We start from the raw sequence: 25,078 nt of genomic DNA, 5'->3' as shown, positions 1-25,078 counted from the left end.
CATGGTCCTACTTGACTAGCTCTGGATGCTGGTGTTCATGGATACTGAGAAATAGCCATGTGGTGAGCCAGGAAGGAGAGGAAGACAGGTTAAACTAGTTGTACCCTAATAAATGACCCTCAAGAGAACCATCCCTAAGAACAAGCCCCATTCACCTAAAGACCTCCCAATGGCTCTGCCACATAGCGACCACCATTCGATCCATCCTCTACCCTTAACCTATCAACCACCATCATGAAGACATCAGAGTTTACCATCTGCATAAGTTTTGGGGAGACAAGTCCTGTTGCACCTGTGACAGCATCTAAGACAGCTTGTCGGATGTCCTCACCGAAGAGTCACGTTGAAGAAAAAGGTCAAAAGCCCCCCTACTCTATAGAGTTGCTGTGGTGACAGAAGGCTGGTGTGCTAGGGTTGAGCTGTAGAGCATTTGGGGATGAAATATGAAAACCCAAGTTGGCTGACTAAGATGGGAAAGTCAATGACTCAGGAGAAGTAAGGATGGAAACAGACAGGAAATACAGGAGTTCTGAGGAAGTGGAGGACTTCCAGATGCTCTGAGGTGCACACAGAGACAACACTGCTACACAATGACAAGAGGGGACAGCTAACTATGGAGCCGGGTGGCGGGGTGTCAACACACAGCTTCAGGGAGGGGAGTGGGAGAGAAGGAGGGAGCCTTACCTCGTGCATACCCCCAGAATATGTGTGCTGATGGGTGGCTGGGAAGCAGAGAGTTGGTTCAGTTTGATGACAGCACACATTTATATACTGAAGAGAGCAAACCAAAAGGATTGAAGAATAAAGAGAAGCAGGGTAATTTCTACAATAACATCTTTGATTGCAGAGCTGATGGAATCCCATAGGCATCAAGCACAGAAAGAATAAATATACATCTTCCAACAGTGAATGTCACAGTTTACATAGAGAATCCTCATATAACCTAATAGAAGTGGATAAAACTAATACACTCTTTCTTATCTCATGGTTTTGTATCAGATTGTCCAGTCCCACAGGTATCTTTTAGAGAAAATAATTTGAACTCTGATATAAAAATATATACAAAACAAAACAAAAATCCATAAAATGTTGATGCTTTATGAAATACAGTGGTATAGCTTATAAGAACATCAATTCACCATCAAACTTGACAAGAGCTTTCAGAGGCTTAAGAGACAATGTATGATTTGAATTGATATTAGAAATCTCTCCCCACTTGAAGCATAACAATGCCCTGGAGATGTGAGATAAAGCTCCTTGGATTGTAGCACTCTCATTTCACTATTCTCTAGAGAATATATCATTATTTGTGTGTGGTGAATTTAAGCTTTTTTAGGTTCCATTAAGTGGTATTCTTCATATTTTTAATTTATCGATTGTGCATAATGGGTAAAATTTGAAGTACATTTGAAAAATAAAGAGCTTTGTTTAAATATAAGAGACACCCAGAGTAGATTCTTAACCTCTGGCTGTTCTCAAAACATGTGCCTGGGAGTGGTCAGGAGCTCAGGGGATCAGCAGAGGGCACCACAGAGAAGGACTTGGATTCCTGGCTGACCTTGTGTTTTACTACACAAAACAGAAGAATCAAGGCCCCCAAATATGTGAAGGGAAGTATGAGGGCTTGGATGTCCTCTGTTCATTGAGATTACTGAACCCAAAGTCAGTTGCTGGGAACAATGGTTGTGGAGGTGGTCCAGGGAAGGCTGTGTGTTTTGAAGAAATAGCAGCCCAGTTTTATATGCTCTTGCCATCCGTCCAGTCTGGAAAGTGGACTTTGTCCCTGCCCTTCTATACCTTGTCTTTTAGCTGATCCGTGCTTTCCTTCTCACAAGCTCTTTCCTCTTGGAATTTCCCCCTGTGCACATGGCGTGGCTTTTGATACCACTGACTGATTACTTGTGCTAGAGAATTAGGAAACCATGACCGAGTGTGATTCCAGCATCACTTCTCTGGGTGATATCTTATTCCAGCCACTTCTCTGGGTTCTAACATCACTCCGTTGTGAGCCAGAAGCCAGTGACAACCAGAGAGCGGTGCTGCCAAAGAACGAGACAGGCACAAGCTGATTGTGAGGGCTGAGGTTCTGAACACACAACCGTCTTACCTTCCCACAGTTAATGTTTGTTAAAATTGTATTTCTTGAACACTTTCTCCCTGAACATTTTATAGAAATTTGTTGTTATTCACAGAATATTTCCTATCACATTTCAATAAAGTATGATTTGTAGATTAAAAAATATGCAGGGAAAATGCCATTGTTCCAGACTGGAGTACATTTTAGAGGTAAAATTGGCTGTGATAAGCTTTCTTTCATCACAAACCTTTGATGTTGCTTTTATCTTGTGCTCCGTGTCTTGTTTATCAAAAAGCACCTTGCAGAGGGCTCCTAGCTGAGTTTTGCAATTATAAATGTCAGGAGAATAAATCCACCTTCTCACAGTGACACTTTTGAAATAAATTTTCCTATTTTTTAAAATATGTGACACTCATGAGTCTATATTTTTCTAAATTCTCACCTCATGTTTTTTGTTGTGCAAAAGCTCATTGTACAAAGCACAGGAAGGTGCATTATCAATCTTGGGGAGTTGTGTTGATGTTGGTTTCTTTTTGATTGAGTGGTGGCTGAGTGCTTCCCTAAGGCCCCAACCCTTGACCCTGTGTCTTCACATCTCAGAATACGACCTGGAGCCGTGTGACGACCCTGGAGTCCCTGCCTTCAGCCGGAGGATCGGCTTCCACTTTGGAGTGGGAGATGCACTGACCTTCACCTGCTTCCCAGGATATCGCTTAGAAGGTGCAACCAAGCTTACGTGCCTGGGTGGGGGCCGCCGTGTGTGGAGTGCACCTCTGCCAAGGTGTGTGGGTAGGTGGTCACACGCTTTCATTTCATTCATCCATGGGGACAGGGCATGGCTAGCCAGGGAGGGAGTTGTCAGGGAAGATGTGACAGGGCAGGGCACGGTCCAGGGTCCTGGGTGGATATCTGTTGGCTCTGCTGCAATGCAGACCTCCTAGTCCGTCTGTAGGGTTCGTGCCTTTCAGCTCTAAAATTCTGTGACTGGGAGTGAAACTGAAGCTCCACTCAACCATCTATGAAGTATAGTCATGTGTCTGTACATGTAACAGGAGCAAAAGAGGCAGGTTGCACAGCAGACAAGCTATGGCAGCACAAGTGAGGGCAGCTGCACTGACGGCAAGCTGCAAAGCTCCCAGGCACTGTGGTGGGGACACTGGGGAAGGCCTGCATGCTGTTTCTGCAAGCTGACCCGAACGTTTGGGTGACTGTTGCCTGTTCCAACATGCCAGGTGTTCTAGGCACTGAATGCTGAATCTTCACCATGTTCTAGGGAGAATTCAAGAGGTAACCCCAAACAGCAATGAGTATCTCTGTTTGGTTTGTTTTGTTTGCTGATTTTAGTGGCTGCTTTTCCGCTAAGCTGAGGTTTCTGCTGGATGCATCCTGCATCACCGTACCCAGCTGCATGCAGACTCACCTGGTGCTGGAGAAGGGGATGGACAGGGGGAGGGGCAGACACCCACGTGTTCCCTGCAGAGCCAACTTCCCGTCTGCCTCATGGATGGTTAGGAGTAACTGTAGCCCCAGCTTCAGTCTGTTTTTGGAATGATAGACAGTCAGCCCTTCACTGCGAAACAAAACTGGAGTGAGTGGACCTGTGTCAAGCCATCTCAATGTCCTGCTGGGCACGCATCTCTACATTCCAGTAAGCTAGCTTTCTCTTGCAGTGGTGCTTGCTCGGTGATCTGAGGTTTGATTGAGAAGTGGGTGTGCATGTTGAACCCTAGTTTCAACAGGAAAGGCTGAGCATTTTGTTGATGATCCAAGGCACTCTCAGTTAGAATTCTCTGCAGACACCCCTGGCTGCTGCAGTAACCACAGCTTATCCCAGATAAGTAACGCAGGGTGACGTGTGGGTGACGGAGCTCCTTGGCTGCTGTTCCTTCTCATCTTGACACATCACCTCTGCGCTTTTACAGCTGCTGGAATCTAAGATCATGGGTAACAGGAGTCAAAGCAACAGTTAATCCTTACTGAACGTGGGCCATGCTCTAAGCCCATTCTATGTGTCTCTGTGGGCTCTGGGAACTGAGCCTGTAATGCTGCTCTCCATCCCTGCATTGTGCAGAACAGGCACACACAGATGGGTCCCTGTTGTATTTAGCTTGGTGTTTCCTGACTCTACTTCTACCCCATCTGCTGTCAGACACCTGTACAGAAACAGGGGCTGGGTATCCCTAAAACTCACAGTTGACCCATGTGTCAGGCTCAGAATGCTGCCTTTATTTTTCTTCCTCTTCCTCTTGCGAATTCTCCTTGCTTAACTTATTTTCAAGTTCTGAAGGGCCCACCTGCTTCATGGCTCCCCCGTCAGGTTCCTCAAAAGTTTCCTAAACACAGCCTGGGGACAGAATCCCTGTGTTTCTCTCTAGAGAATTTCCCTAGCAACAGGACATTCCCCCACTGACTTGGGAGTGACAGTTCCCACTGTGATCCATCCAAATGGCAATTCTCATTGGCTGTGCCCCGTGAGAACATGCTTGCATTGCTCCCCATAGTGGGCAGCCTCACAGAGAACAGGTTCTGCATCATGGGCCTGGACCGGGCCCTCTAGCAGTTTCCCCAGATTTTTCTCCACCTGGCTCCACCTGCCTCCCCAAGGCACTTGCTTAGCCGAGTGTCTCTCTCCCTCAGGCCAGCACAGTCCCTGTCCCACAGGCTGGCATCCTTGTCCTCTGCCCTAAACCTGAAGGCAGATGCTCCGGGAGGGGTCATTCCCATCCCTGTGCCCTCTTGTTGGCTGGCAGCCCTTTTACAGTGGGGCTGCCGCATCCCAAGTCCTACTGAAGACATATTTCATCAAAAACTACCCTTTGATCTCAGAAAACCAATGCCTCAATGCTCTATATCCTCTCCTTTGAACTGTAGAAATGAAAATGATTTGACCCCAGGGAGAAGTCACAAATCCATAGCCAAAAAAGCAGATGGCATCCAAAGACCCTCAGTGGCGTACAGCATTCTATTGCACTCGCACCCAGTGCCAGCTGTCCTCGAGTGCATTTCTAGACGACATCAGTTCATTCACATGGAAGACAAATGCCTTCTCTCTTTGCAATCATTCATCGTAGGACATTTTGTATGCACTTATGGAAAAAGCTTCCTGGGCTCTCTGTGCTATGCACCCCCTGTGGAAGCACCTGGACTCCCAGTGTGGCCCTTCATGGCATTTGCAACTTTCCTGTACCCTTCATGCTCTCTCACTCCTGAAGGCAGATGAAGAGCTACCCAACCTGGCTGTTGGTGACTGCCCAAAAACCCAAAGTGGGAGCACCCTAACGTGGGGTTCCAGCCAGGCTCTGACGTTGGCATCTGCACTGCCAGCAAACCAGGTGGCACCTGGCGCTCCCTACACCCCTATTTCAAAGGGACATAGTAAGGGAAAACAGTCTGCTGCTACTCTGATTTAATTAAATTTTCTTTAGCACTAAATGAAATTTAGCTGTAAGTCATTGTAATAATTCTATTTAAATTATTTTTGTATATCAACTATAGTTTTTATGTTTTCTTTAACTCTTGGTTAAAGTGAAACAACAAAACTAAAACAATATTAAAACCCAAACTTTAATTGCTATCAATTATTAGTGAGTAATCAATTAGTATCATTCAATCCAATAATAAAGATTTGAAGATAATAAATAAAATCATTTTATGCGAGTCTTAGAAATTCTTTGTGTTTTAATGTAGACTGGTACATTTTAAAAAATATACATTTTTATTTTGAGCAAGATTTACTGATTTTTAATGAAGTACAAGTAATTTGGCTTTAAATAGAAAGGCAATATATTTTTTTCACCCCTCCTTCTTTGTTAGACCATTGTCTATTTCTGCGCTCTCTAAAGAACACTTAGAAAGCGCTTATTGTGAATTAATAGCTTGGACAATTTTAGAAAGTTTCTAAAGGCCCTCGAAGATTTTACCAAGCTCGTTGAATATTTCTACATGCAGCCAGCATATTAAGATATTTCTTTGTAAAATGCAAGGAGTTGCATAGCCTCAATGTCCTTCAAATGGGTCTGTAACTTCAGCAATAGACTCAGACTCTAGTTTAAAAGTGTTTCGACAAGCTAGATTGTGTTTACATATTGTTTTATAGCCAAATAAGCAGCAATCTAGTGGTCTCGGTAATATTAACCTTGCAGACTGAACATAGCTTGGTCCCTGCGGGCCACGCTGTTGGGGCTGTGGACGCAGGACTTCTAGCCATGGAGGGTGTCCAGGCTGTGGTCCTGCCTTCCTACTTGAAGATAGTCAGTTTCTCAAGTAGGTAACTGCACTTCAGAGAAGTCGCAGAACTGTAACGTGGCTCCTTTCTACTATTTCTAAACATAATTTCAATGAACTTAGTTCTACTGCAAAACTGAATGATGATTCAGTTTTAATTACAGTTTCTGTAAAGTTTTTGCAAAAGAGGAACTGTTTCATATTAAGGAAAATTGAACTCATTCATCTTACACTAACACTAAGTGAATTATTGAAAAAAAAAAACTAAAACAAGGCACTTACTGGCTGTGGGAAGGCGCATTTACAAGAGGTGTCTTAAAACTGGTGCAGTGAATGCTTGCATATCGGGGTCCCTCGTCCCGCGAGCAAGACCCCAATACGGTAAAGACTTTTTGAAAAGTTTATTGCTTAAGACTTCAAGTGCAGCAGCAAAGAAAAAACAGTTACAGCAGTTGTAAGATTTATTGCAGCAAAGTGAAAGCAGTTACGGCTAGCGCTGGTGATAGCCTTGGAGCCATAGCCTTAGCTCTCGCCCTGCACCTGGGAGAATCTCCTCTTAACTATTTTTTACCCAGACCTTTTTACATTACACAAACCAATCCATACACAGTTCCTCACATCATGCGACGAGCACACCAATCACGACTTAGGTCACGTAGCTTCCCTGCGTGCTCGGCCCAATCCTCAGTAACTTCCCAAAACCTGTTTACCACCTTAATGCCACGAAGCAAGATCAACAAGTGCCATCTTTGAGGCAAGGCTCCGCTCTCCACATTTGCCCTTAGTGCTGTAATTTCTGAAACATGTGTTTTATCATGTTTTTGCCTTGCTTCCCCTGGTAATCCCCTCCAGGATATAATTGGGGGGGTTACTGGACATCTCTCATTTTTTCTTAGCATATTTTAATGCTTTTGTTTTAATATATTGTATCATGTCCAGTTTTGTACATAAGATTTAATTAGAAAACAAAATTAAGTTGAGGTACATGCCTCAAGATAGTGTCCTATCAAAGGAAACTGAAAAATGAAGGCTACCCTGCGAAGTCCAGGGGAAGAGTGTATATGCAAAACCTGCACAAAAGCTTCAAATATTTTTGCACCAAAAAAGACTTAGCTTTTCATTCTATTTTCTATGTTTTGAAGATTTTTTTAAATCTGAAATGCAGATGTACAGAGAGAAAAGGAGAGAGACAGAGAGATTTCTTCCATCTGCTGATTCACTCCCCAGATAACTGTAATGGCTGGAGCTGGGCCAGACAGAAGCCAGGAGCTAAGGGCTTCTTCCACGTCTCCCACTTGGGTGTAGGGGCCAAGGCCATGGGCCATCTTCTGCTGCTTTTTTAAGTACTTTACCAGGGAACTGGATCAGAAGTGGAGTAGCTGGGACTCAAACCAGCATGCAAATGGAATGCTGGCAACACAGACTTAACCTGCTATGCCATAGTGCTGGTACCCAATTCCATCTTCCAGAAGTTTCTTGGAGTACCATCACAAGAATGTCAAACATCCAGAAGAGACGCTTTTCAAACTACTGCACATCTCTACCTTTTCAGAGTCATAACTTTGTCTTGAGTCAAAAGTCACACCACCTGCAAGGAGTAACTAACATTTTTAAGTAAAATTAATTATTATAAATGTCATATGTTAATAGAGAACAGTATCTTGCAGTCTGCCTGGGATTCAACTCCTAGCCCTGTCACTCCCACTTCTATGGTGTTGAACGCGATACATAATAGCAACTTACTTCAGTGTCCTCCTGTAGATGGCTCGTGCTTCCGCCCATTCAGCTGTTGCCATCAGAAGATTCCTTGGGAAGTTTCTCTCAGATCAAAGGCAACTTCTCGGCACTGTAACAACATATTTCACCTCTGATTACGTGAATTCTGTCCAAATCAATTAAACAACAGATTTAAAAAGCCCTAAATTATCTTTGTGATATTTTTGATGGGTAATCATCACATTCAACTTTAAATAAACTTGCTGATGTTGGTGACTGGACTACGTTCTGACTGACAGGATCCAGCCATTTTGAGTCAGCTCCCACCATGATTGGTCTGGGCCCCCACACCTATCTCTGTGAGGCAGAGGAAGGATTCCCATTGCCATGCTGCTTCAACCACCCCTCCGTTCATTATGGCTTTTATTTTTAGAACACTGTTTGTAAAACAATCTGTGATAATTCAGTGTAATTCTCCCCTTCCCTCACTTATCTCCCCACCCCGATGGAGCTTACTTAAAGGCCAATTGTTGCATTCTTGGAGTAAAACCCCTTTCTCTCAGCCTTGGATTATGACTCACTAGGACAAGCACCTAGGCCTGGGTCCCACAGCCCAAGGATTGGGCACAAAACACACCACTTGCCTCGCTGTCCATGAAATATTTTTTAAAAATAATTTAAATGATTATTATAATTAGATAATCACGTGCTTGTATTCAGATAGTATTGCAGGTATCACATTGCTTTAAAAAAAGTGCAAAATCTCATCGCTGTTTTCTTGATTCGACAATTCCCTGTGCTCAGCCCAGGTTCCCTCTCAATGCACCTTCTCGAGTCCCCTGCAAGGCCTGGCGGGGTCTCCTTTAAACACATGGGATGGAGAGAGGAACCCAAATTCTGAGCCACTGTCCTTCCTGATGATCTCCCACTTCTTTCCATATGGGGACAGTGTTAGCAGCAGTAACAGGAAAACCACAGGACTTCCCTCTGTCCTGAAAGCTGGGTATCAGGATTTGTTACAGAACGGGTCTGTTCACTGACAAAGAGGACTGATGTTAGCTGTGTTAGGGTGGACACAGGAGAAGTGGCATGCAGCATCTGTACAGCACCTCAACTTAACTCTGAGTTAAGCGCAGCTCAGTCCTTCTCTTCTCCCACTCCATAAGCCACATTTTTCAGATATTCAGTTCCACATTTATCGTTATCCTGTTGATTACTACACTTGACACCGAAGCTTTAAAAATCATAATGTGACAAACTCGTTGCAGAATCCTGTGGCTTTTTCACTTGCACATGGATGTAAGTATGTGTGAGTTGTGTATGTGTGTATGTGGTGTGTGCGCATGTCAACTTTATGAACCAGGGCTGTTCTGAACTCACAGAATTTTAGAGCTGAAGTTTTTAATCAGAAGCATGCTCATGTTCCCGGGTGAGAAATTGGGTAATTTTTCTTGGAGCTGACGGGAATCAGAGAGGACTGCCGCTGGGGTAATTTTCACATTCACCCTGGTTAAAGGCATGTTGTTTTATGCACATTTGAACCTGGACACCAGCTTTGCTCTCTTGTAGGTGGAAATGGGGGAGAGTATGCATTTACTGACGTTGAACACTCTACCATCTGAGATAGAAAGTGAATGCAAGGCTGAGGTGCAGTCCCAAGTAGCCAGAGGTTCTCGCATCACCGGGTTCCCTTCATGCACCCCTGTAGGAAAGCTGCAGCCATGCCACAGCAGCATTGGCACAGAGGGCATTTCATGAGGCAGCGAGGCAGAGACTGCCCTGAGCTACAGTGAGGGGCTCGCAGTGCTTACAGGCTGTCTCATTCCTTGTGGAAGTCTTTTGTGATAGCAAGCTACTTCTGTGGAAGGAGAGGTCATTGTATTCAAATAAGTGAGAAAATCGTAAAAAGGGGGTGAATGGAATAGCTGTTCTCTGCCTTAGGTAAGCTGTAAAAAACATTGTTAACCTATGAACACAAGATGTGTAGCAGACCTGTCAGAACCGAGGGCTTTCATAACTTTGAAGTTTTGCTCGATTAAAATCAGTAAGTCTACTTTTGAATACTCTTTTTCTCAATGTCCTCTTTTTTTTAGCTGAATGTGGTGCGAGTGTCAAAGGCAATGAGGGAACGTTATTGTCCCCAAATTTCCCATCAAACTATGATAATAACCACGAGTGCATCTATAAGATAGAGACAGAGGCAGGCAAGGGGATTCATCTCAGAGCCCGAAGCTTTCAGCTCTTCGAAGGTGACATTCTCAAGGTAAGAGTCATCTGACTGCCACGAAACACCCTGTCTTCCCAGGGCGTGTGTTGCCTGTCTCGCTGTCATCCAGTCTGCCGGTCATCTACCATGTCTATCTGCCTAGCACCTGGCCTACCATCCTCTCCCACTGTCCTTTCCTCTCAAGGACTGGATTAGCCCTCTCTGTTTTCAAAGCTAGCAAGCACCTACTGCGTCCATCTGCCTAGTACATGAGCCTGCTTATCATATGGCACTGCCATTACATCCATCTCTGTACTAAATATAGATATGTAGATTAATCTATATATCTGTATATACATTTTCTTGTTTATCTTTACATTTCATTTGGGCAAGTTCAATGGAGTACACATAATAGAACAGGTGCAAATTTTGAGATAATTCTGCAATCCTCAATCTCACATTTTTTAGCTATATATTTTTGACAAGATGATTTGAATGTTTGGTCTTACTGATGTAAGAGAGCATGCAGTGGTGTTTAGTGTTAAGGGCAGTCTTGGAATTCAATCCTATAGTTCATGTGGCTGTTTTCTTCATTGAGTCTAGCATGTAATAGTGACAATCAAAACACGCAGGGCACTCAGCTTCCTTTTCCACAGTGACTCCCCCTTTTAAATGTGGCCGCAACATTGAGAGCTGGACAGACTGCAATATAAGAATGGAAGCGATTCCATCTTGCCTTTGGGGTACACACACAGCAGGGCCCATGTGAAGAAACCAGCACATAGCAAGCCACCCAGTTCCTGTCTGCATTCACAAAATACAAACTCCAACTCTAAATGCCCCACAATCCATAACACTTTCCATCTCATGTAAGTGTGTCAAGAAATCTGGACACTTCAGGAGGCTAGCGAAAGGACCGTGGTGACCTGGCCTCAGTGCATGCAAAGAGAAGAGTTAAAGCAGCACGAGTGGAAGCCGTGGCCCTTCCGCCTCAACCACCTGCTTGGTCTAGGTGAAGGAAGCAGTTTGCCCTGAGCACAATGCCTGTATGTAGCCATAGAGGGGTCACTTTGCAAAGTCCTGGGGCTTTTGCATTGTAACTACATATACGTGGGTTCACAGATGGGATTGGTCATCTTGTATTCAGTAGATAGAACTGACTTGAAGCTCAGCATGAAGGGACCATGCGCACAACCCATGAAAAGGGATAAGGTGGAAACCCCTGGTGTGTCATTCTTGAGCCATGAAGAGTTGGCATTGACCCTGGTAGACCTGGTGAGCACAGGTCAAGAGAACCTTGCAAGTGCCTGACTCCTACATCCACAGTGACTCATTCTCAGTGCCAGGATATAGTGCCATGGTTTTATTCTCCCTGTTCTTCCATTTTAATTGTCTTTTAAATGCACATGCTGGCAGTGTGAAGTACTGTAATTAAGAAGTGATTTTCAGCCAGGACATTAGCATAATGCTACTAATATTAAAATAATGATGTTAGGTCCTAGGTGTGTTCTGAATTCTGTGATAACTTCAAATGTAGAAGTCAGTAAGCCTTAAAAGAAAACTTTTAAGTAACTCTTAACTGTACTTTGGTTTAGATGAAGAATGAGCAATACTACATAAAATGGACACTGATAAATGCAATTGGAAATAGAAAATATCTTGTTCATCTGCAATTGCAGTCAGTACAAACTTGGTAATTATGGCTAAAGGTAATATGTGGATGCTGTTTTTAGTTGCAGAGAAACTGTCAGTCACATGAAAATTTAAAATATTTTGTAGGCATATATTTTATTGAATATGCCAATGTGTAGCTCAGTGTTTACAAAAGACTGAGTGAAATTGTCTTGACTTCTGAGCACAAATTCTGTTCCCATCGATTCACTTATGCATACTGAATTTCAGCAATGAAGACTAAATGTTGTGTGCCTGGCCCCTCCACACAGACAAAGCCTCTCCTTACTTCACGTAGACAAGTTAGTGAGAGCAGCACCTCCACTATGGTGAGAGTGCTGGGAAGGGATGCATGCTGGCTGGAGAGGCTGGCACTCTGTGCTGCTTGCTGCTGTCATCCTCTGACACCAGACAGCTCCACGAACATCCTTCCTCCTTGAAGAGAGCCCGTGAGGCCCTGCACTTGGACATGCAGGGCTCTAACTCAGAAGTTTCCTGCAGAACCCGGCTAGGCTGATGCTCTTTCAGAAGGAATTAAACTCAAGGATTCTTGACTTCCACCACTAGATGATAGAGTCGCCTGGCAAGCGCACTAATACTCTCTGGACACCTCCCTTTATCCCAATTGTTCTGACCTCGAACTCTGTTTTATACTCGAATAAGATCTCACACTGTGTCTAATGGAGACATACTTGGCTTCTTTGTTTCTTTCTTTTTTTAACTAATGTGAAAAGAGCTGATTCCATATACTTAAAAACGTAGTGACAGTTTCTTCTCTCATTCCTCCTTTTAATTTTTTCAATAACACATTTTAAGTTCACTTTGTCATCACAGACCTATCCCACATTAAATGAAGAATTCCAGAAAGTAAATCAGGAGAGGAAGTCATTGGGCTACGAACAATGAATAATCAGATCCCAAGGCGTCAGTTTCACTCATATTAATTGATTTTTTTTCTTGGTGATTTGAATGTTCTGATAAGAGCACAGTTAGGGCATGGCGACACTCACGCTGTGGGTTTCCTTAGGTTTACGATGGAAAGGACAGCTCATCTCGGCCACTGGGCGCCTTCACCAAGAATGAGCTCCTGGGGCTGACCCTCAACAGCACCTCCAATCACCTGTGGCTGGAGTTCAACACCAATGGATCAGACACTGCCCAGGGCTTCCAGCTCAGCTATACGAGTGAGTACACCAGGCGTCGTCCTGATGGTTGTGCATGGCTATCTCTATCCCTTATCTTACATGAGCGGTTTTGAACACTGATTGATTTCCTTGCCACCTGCTGGGTTATGAGTTGCAATTTAGTTCTATACACTGTTGACCAGATGGTAAATTTAGACGCATGATGAGAAAATGGTAGTTTGAAGTTTAGACAGTTAGAAATACTCACCGTTTAATACTAAAATAACTGGACATGAAAAGGAAAGCATCTTGTGGCACTTAAGAGATTGGCTTAAAAATATTGAATGTGATTGCGTACACTCTGACAAATATCCGTGCTCATGAATGAAAGAGTTAGATCCAGTGGTCTACACTTTGGGTAGGAATGGTGTCTGAATAACTAACACATATAATCCATGTATCTGCATAAACACATTCCACCTCTGACTTCTGCACACCTGGTGGAATGGCACTTATTTTTTTTTAGTAAAACATTTTATCAATATTAATCTATCATATTTTTGGGGTATGGTGTGACATTTCAATATACCCACAGCGTGTGTGCTGATCAGTTCAGGGTCTCAACACTTCTGTCTGTACCTTCAACTTGCATCTATGTTTGCAGTCATCAGGGGACCAATTCTCACCACAATAGTGGGCACAAAATCAGAGTGGGATTGGAAGAATAAGTCCGCAGTGTTTGTTGCAGCCATTTCTTGTTGAAGCAACCTTTGGCATTATCACAGTTGTGCAAAAAGTGTCCAGTAGGAAACCTGTGCATCCTGGAGTTCACCGTAACAAGGTCGGAGTAGAGGTCACTGAACTGTCCCCTGGTTTTTGTGTCCAGTTTCCAGTGGTGACTCCATGGTTGTCCTGGGTACTCAGCCTACTTTCAAGATCATTGCTGTTAGCCTAACCCATTTGGTAGGAGTGACTGTCTTCTTGCTTGTGTCACAGTTTGTCTCTACCACAAGAGCATAGGCACTCTATAGTTAAACCTTTCATACAAAGTATCTGATAACCAGGACTAGCTATTACTAGCCAGTGGGGAAATAACATTTACAATATTGAATTCATGGTACTGATGGCTATATAATCTCCACAGTCTTAACTTCTCATTACCTTTTCAGATTTAAACACTAATTAAACTTAAGAAATCTCAAAGCTGTCAAAACAGTCCTACACATGAATCAAATACACATCTCTAAAAGATATGTTAGAAATGAGAAATGGTTAGAAAATATTTGGAACAAATGAGTAAAGCTTAAGACTATGTAAAACTACTTTCAACTATTTTCAAAAAGTTTTTTATAACTGCTCTTGCAAGTAATTGACTTCTGTAAGGAAATATTTAGTATTGAGATGATCCAGATCCATTATAAATGTATGTACATGAGTGAATTAAAAATGTTCACACGGTAAAATGTAGCTCACTAAATGCTTGAAACTTTCTGAAATGAATCAAAAATTATACTCACATATGCTTTTTTATTTCCCACCTCATCCCAATCCAGGTCCTTTTCAGTAGCTCCTTTTATTTTTTTTTTTTCCAAAGTTGGGAGCCAAGTCTCTGAAATGTTAATTCTTTTCCTGCAGTTTCTCACAGGGAGCATATTAGCTGGAATCCAAATCCAGATCTGCTAAGCTAAACCTTGTTGAGCTTGTCTTCCAATACTTTGTATGAGCTGACTTCAGTAGGCATCATGGCTGATTATCAAGCGTGTAGGTATCTATAGGCACTGAAAATGAAAAACAGCCAAGCTGCGTTTGGTGCAGATTGGAATAAAGCATGTTCATTAACATGCATGTTTATTAATATGCATTTGTTAGGCAGCTACTGTTTTCTGAGGAAAGTAAAACATAGAAAGTGCACCTTTATTTTAAAACATGTTTTATTTCAAATTTGTTTATTTTTTATTTCTTTGATATAACATATTTTGCCTTTTCTTGTTTTTTTTCTGACTAATTTTTGAGTTACTACACTGTTAGTACAAAGAAAGCAGATTCAGTGTAATTCATAAATATAGTTGTAAGGACATAAAGGTATTACCTTCCTCCTGCCCCCCTGCTTCCCTTCCTTTTCTTCCATCCTCTCTTCATTCTTCCCTTTATTCATTTATTAGATTTTAAGATAACATATTTTAGTTTGCATAATTATGAAAAGAGTATTGCCCTACTAAATTGAAAGTTCGACAAGTGACACATGCAAGCACCCTAGTTCAGTAGGATTGTATATACATGTGCTCAATGGAGGGAGCAGCGCAGGAGCAAAGGCGGTTAGGGCTAGCACCGTGATGCAGCAGAAAACCAGCACCTGCTTCATTGGCATCCCATGTGGAGGAGGAGGCATCCCCAGTGCTGCACTTTGAAGCTGGTTCCATGCTAATGGCCTAGAGAAAGCAGCATAATCTGCTCCAAGTGCTTGGGCCCCTGCCACACAAAGAAAGACTCAGATTAAATTTGGTTCCTGGCTGCAGGTTGACCCAGCCCTGCTATTGTGGCCTTCTTGAGAGAAAACTAGTGGATGGAAGATATGTCTCTCACCGGTACTCTCCCTTTCCTGTAATTCTGACTTTCAAATAAATAGAAGAAATCTTGGGAGAGAGAAATAAGGCAGACACGATGGTCTCTGGTAATAAATGTGACTTAGGAGTCACATTTAGCACTTATGAAACATTGATCACTAAAAATGTGACTATTATTGCTATATAGAAATGAAATATAATCATATTCTCAACTGTGGAAGTAATCTGTACATGTTGAAGGAGCCAGTTCATGACCTTGGCTCACAGGGACTGATGTATTTGGCTCTTAATACCTTTTACTGAGTTCAATCTTTAACATGTTGAATTTGACACATAAAATGTGTCCTCTTTGCCTAAGCTGATCCTCTTGCTAAAAAAAAAAAAAAAAAAAAAAAGATCTGTTTGGTGTATGGCTGCTTGGTCATAAAAGGTAGCTTTTATGTATTAAGATTTCTACAGATGGGATGGGGGGGAAGGGAGTTAGCTTGATCAGTAGCAATTAGGGTTTTCTGAGGATTGTTTAAGACAATTATTGAGTGGCTTGTTTGTTTTGGTTTTTTGGTTGTTTTGAAGTTCTTTGTATATCCTGGAAATTAGCCCCCTATCGCCTATATCGTGTGCAAAGATCTTCTCCCACTCTGTGAGTTGCTTTTTTACTTTGTTGATTGTTTCCCTTGCTGTACAGAAGCTTCTTAGTTTGATGAGGTCCCATTTGTTTATTCTGTTCTCAACTGCTATTGCTTTTGGTGTCCTTCTTAGAAAGTCGGAACCTACTCCTAGGTCTTGCAGGGTATTTCCTACATTTTCTTGCAAGAGTTTGAAGGTTTCTGGATGTAGGTTTAGGTCTTTTATCCATGTAGATTGGATCTTGGTGTATGGTGATAGATGTGGGTCTATCTTTTTGTTTCTACAGGCTATCAGCCAGTTGTCCCAACAACATTTACTAAAGAGGCCTTCCCACTTGCTTGAGTTGTCATTGGTCTTTTTGTTAAAGATTAATTGGCTGTATTTGTGTGGGTTCCCTTTTGGTGCTTCTATTCTATTCCAATGATCTTCCTTTCTGTCTTTGTGCCAGTACCAGGCTGTTTTGACAATTATTGAAGACTCTAGAATCCTGTTGTTCCCTTAGATCAGGTATAAGTGCCATTCTCCTAATAAGGCCTTGCTGTCTAAATTACAGTAATCTTTTCTTGTACATCCCCACACCTGTTTATACTTCCTCTTTACCTCTTTTATTTTCACCAATGAAATGCGAGTCTTAATTTATGAGACTTCATCTCGTCTCAATAGCCACTGAATAAATGATCATCAGCCAGCTGGCCAGGAATCTGCAGGGCAGGAGGGCAGGTCTCCAGGAAGACACATGTGACTGTTGAGCCTGTGAGGCACGGAAGTCTATGCTGAATGGAGGTTATGTCAAGGAGAAATGGAGAAGCAAGATTGGATTTTTGGGGACTTCATTTTAGAGGCCCTAGAAAACCAAGTAGAGGGGCTGGGCAACACCAAGGCAGACCCACTCATAGTGCTTGAACAATGACGTCTCAGAGAAAGCTGAGACTTAAAAAAGGGTGACCTAGTAGTCATATAAATTCCAGCACCCAATAGATGACAAGGTTCCCAAAAGGCTGAATCCTCGCTGTCACCTGTGCATCAGTGACTTCAGAACAATTGGAGAAAACTTTGTGAATTCAGGCAAACACAATAGATTGGAACAGAAATGTGATCACCAGACTTCACCAACTGAGTAGTCAGGTAGCATGTGTTGTGCATCCTAGGAGAGAGCAGGAGAAAGCTTTGTTTGTGGCCTGGAAGGACAGGCATGCACATCATGGAAGAATTTGCAGGGGCCATCCAAGATGTCCGAGTCCCACTTCCCTTTCAGTGTGTCCTCACCTTTATCTCATTAACTCTTCACTCTGATTCAGCAGATACCAGCAACATCCTCTTAAGGCTTTGGTGTCATTGCAGCTCTCCCAGCTAAAAGATTTATTGAGGTGAACTAAGGGAAGCTTGCATAGATTGACTCCATTAGTGATCCTAAACCAGGAAGTCATGTGATCCTGTGATGTAATGCATGTGTGAGGTATCTGACCTGCAGAAGTATCCTGGGAGGCTTTGGAAAAGCAGCTCTCACCCTTGGCCATGAGTCTGTGTTTTATAGCATTCTGGCCCAGAACATGGGGCAAGGGAACGGCACCAGGGCTTCCTGTGTGGCCTGCCCCACACTTGATCAGGTTCACTTCAATTCCTAACTCCGTGGAATCCTAGCCACCAGATCCTCCAGAATCCTCAAGCTGTGTCTTGAACACATGACCTTTGTCTGAAAGCATCTCAGTGCTGTATGACTTTAAGAGTTGTTGCTTCAGCCTTCCAGGTGGGAAGAGCAGGACACAGAGGAGGGGGATGCCCAAGGTAGTGAAGGGTCATCCTCCTGCTCTCCTCCTTCCAGTTCGAAAATTGACTACATGTGAGATGGGCAAGGCTAGCCCTGGTGGGCCAGAGGCCCGGGCCTGGTGAATAGATAGCCCATGTGTTTTGCTGGTAGAACTTTTGCATGATGCCTGATTTGGCACTAGAGAAGCCCATTGAAATGATAATGAGCTGTCCTGTAGATGCAAGGGAGCAGTGTGTGAAGGAAACCTGCCCTTCATGGCACAGCTGAGAAGGGACAGAGATAGTGCCCCAGTTAGGTTGTTTCAAGGACTATGCGCGGTGATGCCAGTGTGGGACTGCAGAAGTTTTTTCTGTGCTCAGAAATCACCCTCTGTGTATATTTGCTACTCCAACATACAGCTCTACAAGAAGGAAGTGGGAAGACAGCTGTCTGGGGACAGAGTGCCTCAGATGGAGGAACTTGTGCTGTGTAAATTCTGAGGAGTTACTCTGCACCTCTGGGCCCCAGTCTCTAGCCTGGTAGGGTGGAAGTAACCTAAGGTATTGTGTGAATGGCTGTAATTCAAGATGAGTCACAGGACAGCCAATCTTGGTTGGGTCTGCTCTCTTGGTGGAAACCCTTAGTGAGCACAAATTGCTGATACTGTTGGCCTTAGTTTTGCTCAGACCTTCCTAATGTGAATGCAAACCATCCACTGCCTGTCAGTCCTGCTGCACCACTCTTCACTGTGGCTATCACAGAACCAGGAATGTGAGTGTGGAGATTGCCCACACATAGCACTGGGCATTGGCAAACGCGCAGGACTGGCTCATCAGGTGCCCGAGTACAGGGCAGCAGCAGGCTCGGCCTGGGTCACCTGCACCATCCTGAGTCCCTGCCCTCCATCATCAGCAGCTCATTTTGTCACAGATGCAGACCATCGCTGATGGAGAAGTCAGCACAGTTTCTTGTCAATTTGCTTGCTGTTCGAAGGGGAAGGGAGACTGTTCAAAAATTTGCATTCTGGACATCCTTATTGGATTTGGAGAACTGAATCAGGGTGCTTGCTTGTCTGAGCAGGCTGTGCACTGTTGTCTGGTGGTGCCTGCAGTGTGCATCTGACCATAAACAGGCTTCACAGCACTGGGAGAGTCCTGCTGTAGTACCCAGTCTTAGAGCCAGAGGGCGTTTGCAGTGTGTGCCCTGGCTGCGGCTCTTCTGCCCCTTTGCTTGCCATCCCACATGTAGGTGACTCACGGGTGGGGTGGGGAGATTTGGTACTGGTGACTGATTGAGAAAAGCTTACGCAGGCTGAGGGTGTGTGAGGCTGTTGTCCCATTCTAGGATGTGCTTGCAGGAAGGCAGTGACACTAGCTCTGAATATACCCTTGTAAAGGAAAGAGTGTCCCTAGTGTAAATGTGCTAGGGAGAAATACCAGGTGCTGCCACAGCAGTGCTGCAAAACAACTAGGAGATACCGTGAGCATGCAGTGCGCATGGATATGGTGTACAGTCACTGAGAACTCACCTGGAGGGGCCGAGGCAACTCGGTGATGCCACAAGTGTGCAGTGCGCATGGATATGGTGTAGAGTCACTGAGAACGCACCTCGAAGGGCCGAGACAACTCGGAGATGCCACGAGTGTGCAGTGTGCACAGACACAGTTTGTAGTTGATGGCCTTTTGTGGGATCGACTGATGTTCTGAAAAGGATGATGTCATATTTTGAAGGTGTTCCTCTTTGCAAATGTTTCTAAGTGGCAGACCACAAATGTAGTTCCTACCATCTAGCTGTATAGATAATGAATACATTACAACTTTCCTAGACATTCTTAGCTGTAACATATCAGCAAGGCTGGATTAGAGTGAAATTGTAACATTCCAGGAGTAGAATTCACTGCTTTCTCAATTTTCTTCATGGGTTGTACTATAAAGGAGCTTTGGAGCAATGACCTGCTTTGGCAGCTCATGTGAGATTTTGTTGTCACCGTGTAGTTTATAAATACAAAACCTTGAGGACAATTGTGTTCTTAAGTAGCTATTAATGTAGCAGAGGCAATTCTTGGAAAATTTATAATTTCCAGTTTATAATTTACAATTTTCAGTTACTATAACTGGGCCAGTTGTAATAAGAAACATTTGTGCAATTTTATTTTGAGAGAGTGATATAATGAATACAAGGCCCTTTGTGGATATCAGTAAAAGGGTTTCATAACTTTCCTTATCTTTAAAATATTTATTTATTTATTTATTCATTCATGCATTCATTCATACTATGGCAGTGTCACCAATGGAGAGAGGAAAAGAAAGAGAGGGAAAGACAGGGAGATTTTCTATCCTCTGCTACATCCTCCAAATGTCCACAACTGCTAGGATCGGGAGCATCTCCCAATTCTTCCACTTGGGTAGCAAGAGCCTAAGTACTTGGGCCGTCTTCTGCTGCTTTCCCAGCATATTATCAGGAAGGGAAATTGGAAGTGGAGCAGCCAAGATGTGAACCAACTGATGTGGGATTCTGGAGATGCAGGCAGTGGCTTAGCTTGCTATGCTATAATATTAACACCAACATGCCTTTTATTCAGTCAGTATCTCCCTCTGTTTATTTATGCAAACTGTTTATTTATGTGTTCTTGAAAGGTTTTCCTTTGGTACTTTGTGTTGCTTTGCTAAATTCCCATCAATGCCATCTTCTTTGCACTTTGTTTGTTTGCAGTTGCTGAGCTCTGATATGACAGGAGATTTTAGCATACAGCCTCATAGCATGTTAAGATGTGCGATACGGAGAGATTGGGATATAAGCTGATAATTATCAACAACAGAGAACCAAAAGAGTGATTTTTCTCAATAGTTCTTAAGACAAAGGCTTATGTAATAGTATTCACTTGATAGTTGAAAGGTTTGACAACAAATAGGATTTTGTAAGATATTTTAGGCAAGTATTTGGCATTGAGTGTCTGCCGTGCGGTCCTATATCTGACATGTGGATAGAGGATGTAGTCAACTCTCCAGGGTCAGAAGATAAAGTGGGAGACAGACACTGAGTCAAGGTGGATGACTGGGGCCTGGGTATCCCTGCAGTATGGATGGCTCAGGTCCTTGCTGATAGGAACTTCAGACAGGCAGAGGTCACACCAGAGACTCACATGCTGGAAACAGACCTAGTAGACACTCATAGGTTAGAGGAACAGAACACTGGTGTTGGGAGAATACATGGCTTTAGTTAGTCACTGCATTTCCGTGACAGCACTAAGCTGGCAGCGCGGATGACTGTGGATTGGGTCTTAGAAGCTGACACACTCCTGTGCGTGTCTGAGGGCAATGCTCTATAGACACTGGGACCAGGTCTGCTGGAGGGATTCTGAGACCCAATGTCCATGTGACATTGTGACAAGGGTTGCTAACCTGCTACCTAAGCCCAGCATGTCATATAGGAGCACTGCTTCAAGTCTTGGCTGCTCTGCTTCCCATCCAGCTTCTGGTAAATGTGCCTGGGAAGGCAGCAGGAGATACCCTGTATACTTAGGTCCCTGCCAGCACTACCAAAGCCCGGGGGTTTTAGTCATCTGGCAAGTGAATCAGTAGATGAAAAATCCCTTCCTCCTTTTCCCCTCCTGCCTCCCTCCCCCTCCTTTTCTCTTCCTCCCTTTCCCTGTCTCCCTCTCATCCTCCTTCTTTCCATCCCTCCTCTTTCTTTCCTCCCTCCTGCTTAGTTGAAAGCAAACAAGTAAGTCAAACCTTAAAAATATGAAGTTATCTGTCACTTAGATACTGGAAGTCAGCCCAATTACAGGAGCTGGATGTTACAAGAGAAACAGCAGGATGCCAGGTGCACAGGGACAGAAGGAGGCAGGGATTTGGATCTTGAGATCAAGTCACAAAGCTTTCCTGTTTCACAATTTGTTCACAAGGAGAACCAATGTTTAAACCTCTAAGTATTTGCACTTAACCCTGTGGCCGTAGTTCTTAATTCTCTTTGCTTTAATATTGAATTCTGTTCCCTCACATTGAGCTGCAGATCACTTACTATATTATATCCAGGTTGTACTGCAAGTGCTGCCACTGCAATGATTCTCACAGGAGTTCTCAAGGTCAATATAGTGACATTGAGCTGTAAAGACAAAGGAAGTCAATAAATTGAGCTCTAACAGCTTCAACCTAATATATTTTTTTAAAAAACCTGGCATATTAGAGCACACTGGAATTGGGTATTCAGGATTTATTGCACTGTGAAGAGACAGAATGACTCAACCAATACAGCTCGTCACCGTTGTGGCTGCTGGGATTGCTATGCGCAAACCATTCCAACCCACTACTCCAGACATGCACGCTGCACCTTACTGTTAAAAGTTCTGAAGATTTCATTTCACCTTTGCTTCTATAGGCAATCCCACAGAATCATGGTGTACATGTACATCCTGTAATGTAGTGGCTTTAGCAGACAGAATGCAATAGAGCGTGCATTGGGACACAATAGCTAGGCAGGTTGCCTCAAGGTACCTGTGAGGAATCTAATCAAAATGTAACAAGGGAGGCATTTCATAGAGAGAAATCCATGAAATATACGCTTAATAGTTTTACTAAATATTAAGGAAGTGCTTGGGTCAAGCACAATGTTCTTACTTTAGTTTACTTCAGAATCCGAAAGAGACAAGAAGACAGAGCTCCCATCTGCTTTTCTGTTCTCCAAATGTCCACAAAAGCCAGTGGTAGGCCAATACTGAAACTGGCAGCCAGGAACTTGATCCAAGGCTCCCACAAAGTGGACAGGAACCCAGCTACGTGAGCCATCATGGCTGCCGCCCAAGGTCTGGCTTGGTAGGAAGCTGGGGTCAGAAACTGGGGTCGGGTGCTGAATCCAAAAGTGTCCTGACATCTGTGTCACCATCCTACCTCTTGACAGCATTGTGAAGACTTGCGGTTGTGTCTATAGATCTGCCACACTATGAAAGCCTTAGGCTTAAGCCTGCTCTGGGCGATGCTGCCTTAGAAACAGGGCGTTGATCTTCTCCCAGCTCTGGAGGGAGGCTGGCGGACAATATGCCGTGACTAACTTATGGTGTGCTGCTTAGTGGATTTACTCCACCATGCAAATTAGAGGCAGACATGGCCATGCAAGTCTGTCTCCTGTCTTCTAACTAAATGTATTCTTATGCTTCCTAATGTTCAGGAATGCATGTTATCACGACTAACATCTAAGAATTAGCAAGGCTGCAGAGAATCCCATGAAACCAAAGCATGCGTGACTTCTGCAGTAGTGTGAGAATTGTCTGATAGGGTCCTAAGCTACCTATAATGTGCAACCGATGTCATGACCTCCTGGCCGCACTGGAGTCAGCCAGGGCTCACTGGTCACGTAGCTTCGAACAACTTTCCATAAATACTTTTTTTTTTAAAGATTTATTATTTTTTTATTATTATTTTCTTATTGGAAAGGTGGATATACAGAGAGGAGAGACAGAGAGGAAGATCTTCCGTCCGATGATTCGCTCGAGCGCAACAGCTGATGCTATGCCAATCCGAAGCCAGGAGCCTCTTCCGGGTCTCCCACGCGGGTGCAGGGTCCCAAAGCTTTGGGCCATCCTCGACTGCTTTCCCGGGCCACAGGCAGGGAGCTGGAAGGGAAGCGGGGCTGTTGGGATTAGAACCGGCACCCATATGGGATCCCAGGTGTGCAAGGCGAGGACCTTAACCACTTGCGCCACCGCGCTGGGCCCCATAAATACTTTTAGCTGTGTCAGTGGTTTTCTTGATGTTTTAGGGAGACTTTGAGACTGAGTCACACTGCTACTTCTTTTCCTCAGCCAGAGCTGATGAACATGTCATTGGCCATCATTGTAACCATGAGAAAGAAAGCATCTGCAGGGACACAACTCAAGGCTATAAACTTGGGTGTGAAATAAAACCAAGGGTGGCCAATAATACCAACAATTGCTATAAAATCTAAACTGTTAGGGGGAATGGTGACAGATTCCTGCCTGTTCTCTTACAGAGGTAATAAAGAGTGGTAACTGCCGAGTTAGTCCATCCTGGATATGTAGGTTCACAGAGACCCTTGGTGGAGAAGGGTGGACACCCAGGTAACTGCACCTGTCTGAAAGGTATACCAGGAGGATGAATCAGAGCTCAACTTGATTCTCATTTTGCATTTTATTACATAGGTTGCAGCACTCGCTTTTTAAAATTTAAAATAAGTGTATTTGTTTGAAAGGCAGAGATAGAATGAAGAGTGTTATGCCATCCTTTGCATCCCTCTCCAAAGAGCCACAGGACTGTGCCACTATGATGCCAGGAGCCAGCAACTCCGTCTGGGTCTCCCAAAGACTCGAGCGGTCCTCTGCCTGCTCACAGGTGCACACTAGCAGGAATCAGAGTCAGGGCAGAGCCGGAAGTGGAGTTGGGCTCTCCAACAGAGGAGGAGAGTGTTCATTGCAGTTCTTCTCTGCTGCACCAGGTGCTATCCTGTGTTGTGACAATCGAGATGCTGTTAGCACGTGACAAAATAGATGGCGGTTTAGAATCACATAAGGGTGTTTGTGGACTGTTTGGACGCTGGACACTGTAGTCAAACACATGTTTTTGTTATGTAAACATATTCAAAACACTGACGTGAAAAAGTTTTCATTTGTTAGATCCCATTGCTAACCCATTGAACTAAAGGATATGAAACAAATACGGAGGTAACTGGTAATTAACTGGTAATACTGAGCTTGGACTTTGCAAAGACTCTGAAGAGAGACAGTTAACACTGTTCAACAGTGAATACCAAGAACTAACACTCATGGTCAAGAGTTAGAAACTGTAGCATTTCCTATCAGGAATTTGTCCTGTCGGAATAATCAAATTATTTTATAGGCAGGCTACACAGGAAAAATTCCTCTGTGGCCAAATTTTTGATGGATCACAATCCAGTGCATTTTTCTTGTCTAATGGTTAAGGATTCAAGATAGTGTATCCACAGATAACCTCTGTGCACAGGGAATGCTGTCATTCTAGAAACTTCTAGAAATAGTCCTGCACTTCAGGAAGAAGCAACACCTGCATGAGGTGGTCCTCTTACCAAGAAGAAGTCATTTATCTGTCCTTCTGCAAGCTGGTTGGTCGTGTCATTATTTATTTCAATCTT

General features: G+C 43.7%; 1 protein-coding gene across 1 annotated transcript in view; it reads left to right on the top strand.

Moving 5' to 3' along the window:
• Positions 1-25,078, top strand: part of CSMD1 (CUB and Sushi multiple domains 1) — a 1,316,379-nt gene that overhangs the window by 1,034,951 nt on the left and 256,350 nt on the right. The window contains exons 21-23 of the mRNA XM_040967079.1: positions 2,678-2,866; positions 10,111-10,280; positions 12,922-13,078. Of these exons, the coding sequence (XP_040823013.1) occupies positions 2,678-2,866; positions 10,111-10,280; positions 12,922-13,078 (516 nt within the window). The remainder of the gene's footprint in view (positions 1-2,677; positions 2,867-10,110; positions 10,281-12,921; positions 13,079-25,078) is intronic.

The sequence above is a fragment of the Ochotona curzoniae genome, unplaced genomic scaffold, assembly GCF_017591425.1.
Source record: "Ochotona curzoniae isolate NIBS_2020 unplaced genomic scaffold, NIBS_Ocur_1.0 scaffold_4506, whole genome shotgun sequence".
In the NCBI taxonomy this organism is placed as follows: domain Eukaryota; kingdom Metazoa; phylum Chordata; class Mammalia; order Lagomorpha; family Ochotonidae; genus Ochotona; species Ochotona curzoniae.
The sequence above is the reverse complement of the archived record's forward strand: the minus strand, read 5'-3'. Positions and strand labels throughout refer to the sequence as shown.